This window comes from Hevea brasiliensis, chromosome 2, assembly GCF_030052815.1.
Source record: "Hevea brasiliensis isolate MT/VB/25A 57/8 chromosome 2, ASM3005281v1, whole genome shotgun sequence".
Lineage (NCBI taxonomy): Eukaryota > Viridiplantae > Streptophyta > Magnoliopsida > Malpighiales > Euphorbiaceae > Hevea > Hevea brasiliensis.
Genome location: NC_079494.1, coordinates 63,847,079 through 63,862,169, shown reverse-complemented (window position 1 = coordinate 63,862,169; position 15,091 = coordinate 63,847,079). Strand labels below are relative to the sequence as shown.

The 15,091-nt window shown below is 34.4% G+C and overlaps 1 protein-coding gene across 2 annotated transcripts in view; it reads right to left on the bottom strand.

Moving 5' to 3' along the window:
* Positions 1–15,091, bottom strand: part of LOC110639395 (phosphoglucan, water dikinase, chloroplastic) — a 62,533-nt gene that overhangs the window by 27,321 nt on the left and 20,121 nt on the right. For both annotated transcript variants that reach the window (XM_021790321.2, XM_021790343.2), the window contains exon 13: positions 6,089–6,206. In XM_021790321.2, the coding sequence (XP_021646013.2) occupies positions 6,089–6,206 (118 nt within the window). The remainder of the gene's footprint in view (positions 1–6,088; positions 6,207–15,091) is intronic.

The following is a 15,091-nucleotide window of genomic DNA, read 5'->3' as shown; positions in this document are numbered from 1 at the left end:
TTCTGTTAGTAAACTTACTCGTACCTTAAATTGTTCTGTTTCCTTTTTTCCTTACCTGTGTTTGTTTCATGATCTTACGACGAAGCAGATTATTGGTAGAGAACGTGAGTCAAGTTGTCTCTACATTCTGGAAAATCATGTACTGCAATCGCTTGTTTGCTCTAGTACCTTAACACCTCTTGAAGCTCATTGTAGATTGAGCCATCTTTTTTTGTCTACCATGAAGAAGCTGTGCCATCAGTTTCAGTCTTTAGAAGTACTAGAATGTAAGTCGTGTCAGATTGCAAAACATCATCATTTGCCTTCTGTGTCTAGAGTCAATAAAAGGGCTTCATCCCCTTTTGAGTTAGTTCATTCTGATGTTTGGGGTCCTTGTTCTGTTACTTCTAAAACTGGATTTCGTTATTTTATTACTTTTGTTGATGATTACTCTCGTGTTACCTGGTTATATTTAATGAAGAATCGTTCTGAATTATTTTCTATCTTTTGTGCCTTTTGTAATGAAATCAAAACTCAATTTAATATTTCTGTGCGCATATTAAGAAGTGACAATGCCAAAGAATACTTTTCAGCATAATTTCAATCTTATATGACACAAAATAGCGTTCTTCATCAGTCTTCCTGTGTGGATACCTCATCTCAAAATGACGTGGCTGAAAGAAAAAAAATCGGCATCTTCTTGAAGTAACTCGTGCTCTTCTTTTTCAGATGAAAGTTCCTAAACACTTTTGGGCAGATACAGTTTCTACGGCATGTTTTTTTATCAATCGTATGCCGTCTTCTGTCCTTAATGAGGATATTCCTTATACTGCTTTGTTTCCTACAAAATCTTTGTTCCCTGTTGAACCCCGTATTTTCTGTTGTACCTGTTTTGTGTGTGATATTCGTTCACAGGTTACTAAATTGGATCCAAAATCTCTCAAATGTGTCTTCCTTGGGTACTCCCAGCTCCAAAAAGGGTACCGCTGTTTCTCTCCTACTCTTAATCATTATCTTGTTTCTGCAGATGTCACATTTTTTGAGTCCACTCCATTTTTTCCTCAATCATCTGTGTATGAGAGTCAGGGAAAGGAGGATGATCTCTTAATATATACTGTCCAATCAATGTCTAGTCCTCTCCCACAGCTTGTTCCTTCTGTCTCTAGACCTATTCGACCTCCCGTTGTTCATGTTTATTACAGGAGATTGGAGATTCCTGACTCAGATCCTCCACCAGCTACTTCGTTGGGAGATCATGTATCTCATACTGATCATGATTCTGATCTAGACTTACCCATTGCTCTTCGTAAAAGTAAACGTTCATGTACTTACCCTATCTCTTCTTTTGTTTCTTATAATCAATTGTCTTCTTGTTCTCGGTGTTTTGTTACTTCTTTAGACTCTGTTCCTATACCTAATACTGTTGGTGAGGCACTGTCTCATCCTGGCTGGTGTGCTACTATGAAATAGGAAATGGAGGCTTTAGATACTAATGGTACATGGGAACTGTTGACTTTGCCCACTGGTAAGAAAGCTATTGGTTGCAAATGGGTATTTACAATAAAGGTAAATCCTGATGATTCTGTGGCTAGGTTAAAAGCACGCCTTGTAGCAAAAGGATATGCTCAGACATATGGGTTTGATTACTCTGACACTTTCTCCTGTAGCTAAACTTACTTCTGTTCACTTGTTTATCTCTTTAGCAGCTACATATAATTGGCCCCTGCACCAATTAGATATCAAGAATGCTTTCCTTCATAGTGATCTTCAGGAGGAGGTGTATATGGAGCAACCACCTGAGTTTGTTGCTCAAGGGGAGTTGGGTAAAGTTTGTACGCTTCGGAAGTCTCTTTATGGCTTGAAACAAAGTTCTAGGGCCTGGTTTGTGAGATTCAGTGAAGAAGTACAGGAATTTGGTATGCAAAAGAGTAAGTGTAATCACTCAGTATTTTATAGGCAATCTGAGGCTGGTCTAATTCTCCTGGTAGTCTATGTAGATGACATTGTCATCACTGGGAGTGACTCTGCAGGTATTTCATCTCTTAAAACCTTCCTCCAAATCCAGTTTCAGACCAAAGACTTGGGATTGTTAAAGTATTTCTTGGGTATTGAAGTTATGAGAAGTAAGAAGGGTATTTTCTTGTCTCAAAGAAAATATGTCCTCGATCTATTGACAGAGACTGAAAAATTAGATACTAAGCCTTGTAGTGCACCAATGACTCCAAATTTACAACTGTTAGCAGGAGATAGTGAGTTGTTTGAAGATCCAGAGAAATACAGGAGATTTGTAGGAAAATTGAACTACCTTACAGTCACTCGTCCTGACATTGCTTATGCCATTAGTGTGGTAAGCCAGTTTATGTCTTCCCCAACTATTGCTCATTGGGAAGCCTTGAGACAAATCTTGTGTTATCTAAAGGGCGCTCCAGGAAGAGATTTGTTATATGGTAATCATGAGCATTTGAATGTTGAATGTTTTTCAGATGCCGAATGGACTAGATCTAAGGTTGACAGGAGGTCAACTACTGGATATTGCATTTTTGTTGGAGGAAATTTGGTGTCTTGGAGAAGCAAGAAGCAGAGTGTAGTTTCTTGATCTAGTGCTGAATCTAAATACAGAGCCATGGCACAATCAGTATGTGAGGTGATGTGGATACTTCAATTACTAGATGAGACAGGTTTTAAGACCTTCCTGCCTGCGAAATTGTGGTGTGATAATCAATCTGCTCTCCACATTGCTTCTAATTTGGTGTTTCATGAGCGGACCAAACATATTGAGATTGATTGTCACTTTGTTCGTGAAAATATTCAATAACAGATCATCTCAACAGGACACAACAAAACTGAAGAGCAGTTAGGAGATATTTTTACAAAAGCTCTGAATGGAGCTAGAATTGACTACATTTGTAACAAATTGGGCATGATTAACATTTATGCTCCAACTTGAGGGGGAGTGTTATGGAAAGTCGATCACTATATTATTTCTTTGTATATTTTGTATTCTGTATTCCTATTTAGGATTTCTTCCTAATCAGTAGAACACAATTATAGGAATCAATTGTATATATATACCCATGTACAGATTAATTGAAATCAAGGAGAATCATCTCTTTCTACAAGAACCTAATATGTGTTGGAATAAAACAGATATAACCATTGATCTTGATACACTTGAACAACTAGCATCCTTGAAATCAGTTCCTAAAGAATGTGGTGAGTCTTTTTTAATTCTTGAGAATCCTAATTATGTTCCTGAGTTTAATTCTAATTCTACTATTGATTATCTCAATGTTCCCATTGCTCTAAAAAAAAAAAGAGTCAAAGCTTGTACCAAGCATCCTATTTCTAATTTTATTTTCTATGACTTCTTGTCTCCTTCTTATAGAGCCTTTCTCTTGTCTATTTCTTCTATTTCTATACAATAGGGTTGAAAGGAAGCATGTCTTGATCCAAAATGGAAAACAGCTATGATAGAGGAGATGTGAGCTTTGTCAACGAACGAGACATGGGATCTTGTTTCTCTTCTATCAAGAAAAAGACCATGGAATGCAAGTGGGTGTTCACAATACAACATAAAGAAGATGGTTCTATTGAAAGGTACAAGGTTAGTTTAGTGGCTAAAGGTTTCACTCAAACATATGGGAATATTAGGAGACTTTTGCCTACCATCAGAATCTTGTTGTCATGTTCAGTAAATCTTAAATGGTTTTATAGCAATTTGATGTAAAGAATGCTTTCATGCATCCGGACTTAGAGGAGGAGGTGTACATGAAAATTCCCCCAGAGTTTGATGATGATAGAGCCAAAGGGAAAGTTTGCAAGCTGAAGAAGGCTTTGTAAGGTTTGAAGCAGTCACCTAGAGCATGGTTTGACAGATTCAATAAAGCCATGATCTCTTTTGTGTACTATCAAAGTAATGCGAATCATACTCTATTTATTAAACACAGTAGAGGTCAGATTACATTACTTATTTTTTATGTTGACGACATAGTTCTGACAGGAGATGATAAGTAAAAGATTGCCCATCTGAAAGAACTCTTGGCCCAAGAGTTTAAGATTAAAGACTTGGGTAAATTAAGGTACATTCTTGGGATAGAGGTTGCTAGATTAGAAGAGGAACCTTCATTTCTCAAAAGAAGTATGTTTTAGACCTCTTAGAAGGAACATGCATGTTGGGCTGTAGACCTGCAAAATCTCCAATTGAAACTAATCACAGATTGCAAGTAGGAGTTGGGGAATCAGTAGACTTAGGAATATATCAAAGGTTGGTTGGGAGGTTAATTTATCTCTCGCACACTAGACACTAAACCAAACATATCTCATGCAGTGAGTCTAGTGAGTCGATATATGCATGATCCTAAAGTACTTCACATAAAAGTTGTTTTATGTATTTTGAGATATCTAAAATCTACACCTAGAAACGAACTTTTTTTTTTCTAAGTATGGTCATCTCCAGATAAAAACTTTTACAGATGCAGATTGGGCTAGATCTCTTGATAATAGGTCTAGTTAGGTTATTGCACCTTTGTTGGTGGTAACCTAGTTACTTAGAGAAGCAAGAAACAAAATGTAATAGCTTGATCAAGTGCAAAAGCATAATATAAGGCTATGAAATAAGGCATCTGTTAGTTGTGGTTGCGAAAGTTGATGGAGTAGTTGATGTTATCAGATACCAATAATTTATCTGTTTCGTGACATCAGAGCTGCTATTAATATTGTCCACAATTCAGTTCAACAAGATAGCACCAAGCACACAGATTTTGATCAACACTTCATAAAGGAGAAGATTGTAGATGGTTCATTGACTGTAACTTATGTGATTTCAAAAGAGCAATTGCCAGATGTATTTACAAAGGGTATAAGCAGCAAAGTATTCCACACTTTAGTTTGTAAGTTGGGTATATGTAATATCCATGAATCAACTTGAAGGGGAGAGTTGGATCCCTTGATTTTAGGCATTAATTATATTTTCCTATTGGAATTAGCTTCCTATTTTTTAGTTTCCTATTTAGGTCTGATTCTTTTTATATAAATAGGAGCCTTTTATATCATTTTTATCATAAAAAAAAAAAACCGAAAACTCCCTCAAATATCAATGTCTTTCATCAGAGTCCTAGATCTACACCTATTTGGCCTTATTGCTATCATACACATGTTGAGAATTTATAGGCCTAGAAAAGTGAATATTAAATTGGTTGGGCTCACACTGAACTACATCACCAAAATGGCCTAAGTCATTTTAGTTTGATTTGCCAACACTTATATTCCATTTAATTTTTGTGTACATTGCCGATGTGAGACTTGTTCCCGCAAGTCATATTTCAACATCAGTTATAAAAAAGGTCTATCAAAATATCAAGAGGAGAATGAAGGTATATACAGTAGAATTGCTAATCCTGCTAGAATTGGAATTTGGAATTCTAAACAAGAAAATAATAATCATATTCTAATTAGGAATCCAAACCAACATAACTTCCTTAATAAATAAAACTTTGCTCCCTATAATTTTCTCTAAAATAGAAGTAGTCCTGAAATTGCTAGAGGATCCAGTATCATTTGATGTAGAACCAACAGAACAAAGAGGAAGAGAAACAAATTCTCAAAGCTTTATTAATTCTCAAATCAATTGTCAATCATAGAAAGGTCTACCAAAATAGCTAAGACGACAAATATTTTTAGTAGAATTACTAATCCTACTAGTATTAGGATTTGGACTTCTAAACAAGAAAATACAAATTAGGAATCCAAATCAATATAACTTCCGAAATAAATAAAAGCCAAGTAGCCCTAAATTCTCTAGAAGATCCTGCATCAAACATGTTATGTGGTTCCATATAAGTACAAAATGAGCTAACTTATTAATTGGCTACAATACGTCAGTCGCATTATTGACTTAACTTTTTGAGTTAACATTTTTAAGTTAACAGCAATAGGTTTGCTGCTTCCTTCTTTTTTAATCTTTACCGGATGCAACTTATCAATGAAATAAAATAAATTTCCCTTTTTAAATAAGAATAAAATTGTACTAGTTTAGAGTATGCAGATAAAATTGCAAAATTATTATATTACTTTTGATGTCCTTCTAATTAAAAGTCATCAATGAGGATACCTGAAACAATGTTCCACGAGCAGCTCCAGGTACAAGAACATCCCAACCCTGAGAACCAAGTGTATTTCTAACTGCTTTCAAAAACAAGGTACAGAGTTTCGAAACCTGAAAAATTACCCTACAATTGGCATTTGCCAGTTAGAAGATGATCATCAGAAAAATTAAAAATGGATGCTAAAACCTAATATCTGTTAGTAGTATGGCCTAGAGCATATCATTTAGTATGTATCTTGTACATGTTTTATTAATAAAAAGGCAATTTCACTTTTCCGTTTACATAATATATTTATGTGTAATAGAAAAGGTCCATTGATATTTTGTTAGAAATTCTATTCTTAAGTTGTTAAGAATATGAGTGACAGTATTTCTAGCACAAAATATCATAAATTGGTTCACAATCGAGGATACTTCACATAGAACATGACTTATCCAGAAAGATTGTATTCATATTTGTTCCCAAGGTATTTATATGAGATATAAATAAAATGAAATTGTGAGTCTCATGCCATATAACAAACATGATAGGCACTTACATATGATAAGTAGGCCGAACCAGTAACATTTATGACAAACACGTGGAGTTTACTCTTGTCAATGCATTGTCATAAATCATATCAGTGCATATAATCTTTAGACTTGAGATAACACAGTTATCTTGTATATAGGTGGTTTGAGTTTGATATTGCTTTCATACTTGTACTGTGTATGGGTATATGGGCATGTGTTGGCTCATACCAGTTATATATGGAGATAGGTGTTGATCAAGATGGAATTTGTTACCCTAAGTAAATAGAGATAAAATCCTATGTACATTTAATTGTTCTTGATGTTTCAAGTTCCTAGTCAGGACATATAGATTTAATCAGAAAAGAGTTTCTGATAAGAAAATCTTTTTAATCAAGAATTAGAATTAAAAGAGAACATAATATTCATAGCAAATGGGGTTTGACATAAACCATGACTCCAGCTCGAATTGGGATTTTGTAACAGAGAGATTCTAGTGCATGGTAACATATAATTAAAGGTCATTTAAGGTATTCCATATTACAGATTGGGTGGTCATAGCATGCTATGCTAGGTGTTAACCATGGTCTATGAGGTGCCTAAAATGATTTAGAGAAATCATTTATGGTAAGAAAAGGTTCTAATGATATTAAGAGTTGATATCATATCTCATTGCCAATTAGTGATGAGCCTAGTAAGTCACACACATACACAAGTAATCACCAAGTTAAATGTGATTTAATTAATTAATTGATTAATTAAATGAGTTTGGTTTGCAATAAGATTGTAAAGTCCATAGCATGGCTTAAAACCAAATCTAGGTTATTGGATGTATAGTATAAGTTAAATTTATATTTAAAGTGTTTAAATATGAACTTAATTATGAGAAATTAATTAATAGAGATTAATTAATTAATTTATATTTGATATAAATTGATTAGAAGATGAGAAATAATTATTTTGGGTTGAGAACTCAAAATTACAACACAAAGGTAATTTGGTCATTTCACAGGGTGACATGTGGCACCATGAGATGGTGACACATGGCACCATATAAACTTGCTATTTGTCTTCCAATCATGCATGATGATCAAAGTCAAGATTAAATCTAGCTTTCACACTTGGCTTAATGTGATTAGGTCAATTAAACTAAGATGCAATCAGAAGATGACATGTGACAAAAGTTTTGAGTGATGACCTAATTATAAAAGGGAAATAATGAAAACTAAAACATAACAATCTAATTTCCTCTCAAAGATGCCGCCACCCTTGAAGCCTTCTTCCTCTCTTCTTCTTCTTCTCTCATCAATTCAAAGAGAATTATTCATATTCTCTTGAATTAAAATTGCTAGAAATTATTTCCAGTGTCCTGTATACATCTACAATCTCTCTAAAGGCAAATCCATAATTTCTAATTGGTTGGCAAGGCTTGAGAAGCTGTTCAAGGGGCTGCCATTGGTGATCTTAGTGTGGACAAACTAGAGGGACAACATTTGGGGTCCTAGGTGCTTCACAAAGGTACCAAACACATCTATAGTGCATCAAAAGGTTAGTGCACATGTTCTTGAATTAATCTAGGATTCTAATAAATTAATCTGTTAATTTAAAAATCTTAAATGGCAAATATAGATTGAACATTGAAATCAATTAGGTAAATAATGAATCTTGCATGATGCATGAGACCCTAGAAGAAAATTTTTGAATTCAATGTTCTAATCTAATAATTTTCATGCTTCCGCTCCTTCAATTGGTATCAGAGCCACTATATTTGCCATTTAGATTGTTTAATATATGATTTAATTGTGTGATTTAATCATAAGATGATTGATTCATTGCTGGTTGCAAGGACAAAGGTGGCGGCTTGGTTATCACCATGATGGTGCGCATGGTTTGGCCATGTTTGATGGGTCTAAGCATGCGCATGGTGTTTTGCGCTTGATTGTGGGCTTGGTTTCTGGGCCCATAATTAGGCCCATGACTAATTAAAATGTTTAATTAAGAGTTTTAATCACACAATTAAATTTTGATTCAAATATGAATTTTTAAATTTGTTTGAATGTAATTCAAATCTGAATTTTTAAATTTGTTTGAATCATATTTAAATCTAGATTTTTTAGTTGAATATGAGATATTCAATTTAATTTTAGTATGTATGTTTTATTTAATTGTTAAATGGTGATATGCATGATGGATGATCATGAACAATAAAAGACCAATGTGATTGGATTTATTTCTTTTATGTTTCTTTGAGTTGTAAATTAATTAATTTATTTTAGTGGCATGTATTACAAAAGTTGTAATATTTTTGGGTTGTAATTTCATTTATTTGGTTCTTGTAAATTCGCCTTAGTATGCCAAGGATTACTATGTAATTGGATTGCAAGAAGATCAAGGAGGTCAAGAGCATTGGTGGGACCAGTGGGAGGAATTCAAGATCAAGTGTTGATTATGTACTCCTTCAACAACTCTTGTAATATGAATGAATGAAATGCATCTAGAAATGCCCTGATTCAATTCTTAGTGACTTAGAATTTAATCCCTTAGAAAGTTCATGATCATACCATATTTATATTGTTTATCCATGTATGCATGAGATATATGGGAATGTATACAAGTATATGATATATGCATGCTAATTGAATAATGTGCAAAGTGAGACCATAATAGTAATTAGGCCGACCACAAAATCTTCTAAACAAATGATTAAGTTAAAAATGGTATAATGAAAAGTAATTATATCATGAGCCCTCCATTGAGGTAATTATATCATGAGCCCTCCATTGAGACAATTATTTTAAGAAATTTTAAATACTTGCATATGATGCAATTAATTTAAGAGATTTTCTTAAGAATAATTGTTAAGCATGAGATGTTGTAAATATGTAAATGATTTGATGCCCAATAATGGATGTGCCTGAGAACATTAAAATTATTTGCATGTTTACTGGCTCAATGGGATCAACTTAACTAATGTAAGATAAGTCAATAATGGATGTGCTGAAATTTTGAGCATAAGGGGCTAGGTAAATGATTGAACCTCACATGAAATATGATGGGCAAGGAGTTGCTCACTTACAGTTTTTTGTAATTCCAATAATGGATGTGCTTGAGGATGATCAATAAGACTATAAGAATTCAATCACCCACTAGAAATCCATCCAACTAGGATTTTCATTTTCTACTTTGAAAGTGTAGGATTCGCTAAGTTAGTAGGAGGACCAATTTGATTAAAAGACCATAATCATTTTGGTTAATTACATGATACATTTACTAATTAATCTAGTTATTTTCTGCAGTTATTTTCTGATAATAATGAGTATACAACAACCACCACCATCCAATATCCTTGCGAGCATACTTGATCACAATAGGTTGGCAGGACCTAATCTTTTAGATTGTCTAAAAAATTTGAAACTTGTCCTAAATCTTGAACATATAGGATATGTTCTAAACTCAAATGTTCCTGGTCCCTTACCTCCAGAGGCCACTCAAGAGGAACATGATATTTTGGACAAGTGAAAGGAGCATAATATGAGAGCCAAGTGTTACATGCTTGCTTCTATGAGTAATGAGTTACATAAGCAGCATGAGAACATGCAAAGTGCGAGTGAGATCCTCCTTCACCTACAAGCAGGAATGCCAGGTATGAGATATCTAGGCAGCTATTTCGCATAAGGATGTCTGAGAGACAGAATGTTGGGGATCATATCCACAAAATGATTCGGCTGATTGAGCAGCTGGAACATCTTGACTTTCACATGGATTTCCAACTGCATACGGATTTGATCCTTCAGTCCCTTTCTGAGTTATTTGGAAATTTTGTGATAAATTTCCATATGACTAAGCAGGAATACACCTTGGCTGGTTTACTTAACATGCTGGTCATTGCCCAAAAGAATATGCCAGGCAATAAAAGAAAATAGGTAGCTTTGATTGCATCTTCTTCTGCTGGAAAGTCCAACAAGAAGAAGAGCAATAAGAAAAGAAACCTCAAGTTCCAGGACCTTCAAAGAAGATAGTCAAACAGAAAGGGACGACCAAAGCTGATGGAGGCAAAGGAAAGTGTTTCCACTGCCAGCAGGATGGGCACTGGAAAAGGAACTACCCTGGATATCTTGCTTCTCTGAAGGACAAGAAGGATACACCTTCGGAAGGTATGCCCATATCTTGTTATTTAGATTCTGATGATACTCATAGTTCATCTACAGCTTGGATTTTAGACACTAGTGTCAGTTCTCACATTTCTTATGATATGCAGGAACTAGCAAACAGTAGCAGCTTGCGTTCTCGAGATGTTAGACTCTGGATTGGTGATGGCTCAACTGTTTGAAGCTTTAGCCATAGGATCTAAATCTTTTTACATGTCTGGACATGTTTTGTGTTTGAATAATATCTTATATGTACCTGATGCTTTTAAGAACATCATTTCTATATCTAGTTTGACTAGAAATGGCTGTGAATTTCAGTTCACAGATGATGTTTGCAATATTTATTTTGGAAATAAATATGTTGGCCCGGGTTACAAGCATGATGGTCTTTATTATTTGGATAATAATGACAAACACAAAATGAATGCAAGCAATCTAAAAGAATGCAATGCCATGATAAAAATCAACTCAAGTTCAAAATATGTTTGGCACTTAAGGCTAGGTCATGTTGCAAAAGATAGGATTGCAAAACTGGAGAAAATGGAGATTCTATCCTCATTGGGTTCTGAACCTACTCCAACTTGAGAATCCTGCCTTCAAAGCAAAATAACTAGATCACCCTTTGTAGGGCAAGGACTAAGAGCTGAAAATATTTTGGAGCTAATACATAGTGATGTATGTGGTCCATTTAAAGAAATGGCTAGAGGCAGTTTTTATTACTTTATTACCTTTACTAATGATAAATTAAGGTTTGGGTATTTGTATTTGATGAAATACAAACATGAATCCTTTGAAAAGTTCAAAGAATTTAAATATGAAGTAGAAAATCAAACAGGAAAAAGAATTAAAGCTCTTCGATCAGATCGTGGAGGTGAATACTTGAATACTGAATTTGATGAATACTTGAAAAAGCATGGCATGTTTCCCAGCTGACTCCTCCAGGAACGTCACAGCTGAATGGTATATCTGAAAGGAGAAATCATACCTTATTAGATATAGTACTTAGTATGATAAGCTGTACTGATATGCCAATCTCCTTTTGGGGATTTGCATTAGAATCAGCTTTGCATATTTTGAATAAGATTCCATCAAAATCAGTATCTTCCACACCTTATGAGATATGGCATGGAAGAAAACCAAGTCTTAAACATGTTAAGATTTGAGGTTGTCCAACTTATATCAAAAAGCTGAACACTGATAAATTGAAAACCATATCAGAAAAATGTCATTTGTTGGATATCCAAAAGAGAGTTTTGGATATTATTTTTATTTGCCTACATCACAAAAGGTTATGGTGAGTAGAGATGCCACATTTCTTGAACAACAGTTTGTTCAAGAAGGAGGCAAAGGAAGGCAAATAGAGTTAGAATTTGAGAATTTTGACCAACCAACAGATCAAATGGATATGGATCCATCTAGTCAACCTACACCTATTGATGAAGCATCTACGGCTATTCCTCGCAGATCAACCAGGATATCTCACCAACCAGTGAGATATGGTTTCCTTCATGAAGATGAACAAGAATTGTTTACTCATGAAGAAGTAGATCATGGAGATGATCCACTTACCTATGAAGAAGCTATATCAGATATAGACTCTTCAAAATGGATTGATGCTATGAAATCCGAGATTGATTCCATGTATAAGAATCAAGTTTGTGATCTTGTTGACCCACCTGAAGGTATTGTACCTATAGGGAACAAATGGGTTTTCAAGAAGAAAATTGGTTCTGAAGAAAAGGTAGAGACCTATAAAGCAAGGCTAGTGGCGAAAGGATTTCGCCAAACGCAAGGAATCGACTATGAGGAGACTTTCTCGCCTGTTGCCATGCTTAAATCAATTAGGATTCTATTAGCAATAGTTGCATACTATGATTATGAGATTTGGCAGACAGATGTCAAAACAATTTTTCTCAATGGATACATTGAAGAAAACATTTTCATGGAACAACCTAGGGGTTTTGAATTCAAAGATGGTTTCAAAGTATACAAGCTAAAGCGATCCATTTATGGGTTGAAATAAGTTTCGAGGAGTTTGAACATCCGTTTTGATGAAGCCATTAAGTCATTTGGTTTTATAAAAAATGAGGATGAGCCATGTGTATATAAGAAGGTTAGTGATAATACTGCTACTTTCCTTGTCTTATATGTAGATGATATTTTGTTGATGGGTAATGATACAGGTATGTTGACAACTGTAAAGGTATGATTGTCAAATACGTTCTCCATGAAAGACTTAGGGGAGGCAACCTATATTCTTGGGATTCGCATCTATAGAGATAGAGCGAAAAAATAATTGGTTTATCTCAAAGTCTATACTTGAAAAATGTATTAAAGAGGTTTAACATGCTTAATTCCAAGAAAGGATTGTTACCAGTGAGACATAGTATCCACCTTTCTAAAGAAATGTCACCAAAGACACCTGAAAAAAGAGATAAAATGGCTAGGATTCCATATGCTTCGGCTATTGGAAGTTTGATATATGCAATGTTGTGTACTGGGCCGGATATCGCATATGTTGTTAGTTTCACTAGCAGATTTCAATCAAATCCAAGTTTGGAACACTACATAGCTGTCAATAATATCCTTAAGTACTTGAGAAGAACTAAAGATTTATTCTTCATTTATGGAGGTGGTGACTTGCAATTGGATGATTATACTGATTCTGATTTCCAACTGATTGCACCCTTCCAACTGATTCTGATCACCCTTTATATTGCTGCATCAGATGCTGTTTGGATAAAGAAGTTCGTGACAGAACTTGCAGTAGTTCCTTCCATTGAGTCGGCAGTTCCACTCTACTGTGATAACAATGGAGCAATCATACAGGCTAAGGAACCCCGGTCTCACCAGAAATCCAAACACATAGAAAGGCGCTATCACATTATCAGAGAAATAGTTAGGCGAGGCGATGTAGCCATGCAGAGAATAGCATCAGCTGAAAATCCAGCTGATCCATTCACTAAGCCTATGTCACAAGCTCAGTTAGACCGACGTCTTGAGAAGATGGGTCTAAGGTATTATAATGAATGGCTCTAGTGCTAGTGGGAGATTGTTAGTAGTATACCCTATAGCATATCATTTAGTATGTATCTTGTACATGTTTTATTAATAAAAAGGCAATTTCACTTTTCCTTTTACATAATATATTTATGTGTAATAAAAAATGTTCATTGATATTTTGTTAGAAATTCTATTCTTAAGTTGTTAAGAATATGAGTAACAGTATTTCTAGCACAAAGTATCATAAATTGGTTCACAATCGAGGATACTTCAAACATGACATGACTTATCCAGAAAGATTGTATTCATGTTTGTTTCCAAGGTATTTATGTGAGATATAAATAAGATGGAATAGTGAGTCTCATGTCATATAACAAACATGATAGGCACTTATACATGATAAGTAGGCCGAACCAATGGCACTTATGACAAGCACGTGGAGTTTACTCTTGTCAATGCATTGTCATAAATCATATCAGTGCATATAATCTTTAGACCTGAGATAACAGTTATCTTGTATATAGGTGGTTTGAGTTTGATACTGCTTTCATACTTGTACTGTGTATGGGTATATGGGCATGTGTTGGCTCCTACCAGTTATATATGGAAATAGGTGTTGATCAAGATGGAATGTGTTACCCTAAGTAAATAGGGATAAAATCCTATGTTCATTTAATTATCCTTGTTGTTTCAAGTTCCTTGCCAGGACAGACAGATTTAATCAGAAAAGAGTTTCTGATGAGAATCTTTTTAATCAAGAATTAGAATTAAAAGAGAACATAATATTCATAGCAAATGGGATTTGACATAAACCATGACTCCAGCTCGAATTGGGATTTTGTAACAGAGAGATTCTAGTGCATGGTAACATATGATTAAAAGTTCATTTAAGGTATTCCTTATTACTGATTGGGTGGTCATGGCATGCTATGCTAGGTGTTAACCATGGTCTATGAGATGCCTAAAATGATTTAGAGAAATTATTTATGGTAAGAAAAGGTTCTGATGATATTAAGAGTTGATATCATATCTCATTGCCAATTAGTGATGAGCCTAGTAAGTCACACACATACACAAGTAATCACCAAGTTAAATGTGATTTAATTAATTAATTGATTAATTAAATAGGTTTGGTTTGCAATAAGATTACAAAGTCTCTAGCATGACTTGAAACCAAATCTAGGTTATGGATATATAATATAAGTTAAATTTATATTTAAAGTGTTTAAATGTGAATTTAATTATAAGAAATTAATTAATTAATTTATATTTGATATTAATTGATTAGAAGATGAGAAATAATTATTTTGGGTTGAGAACTCAAAATTCCAACACAAGGGTAATTTGG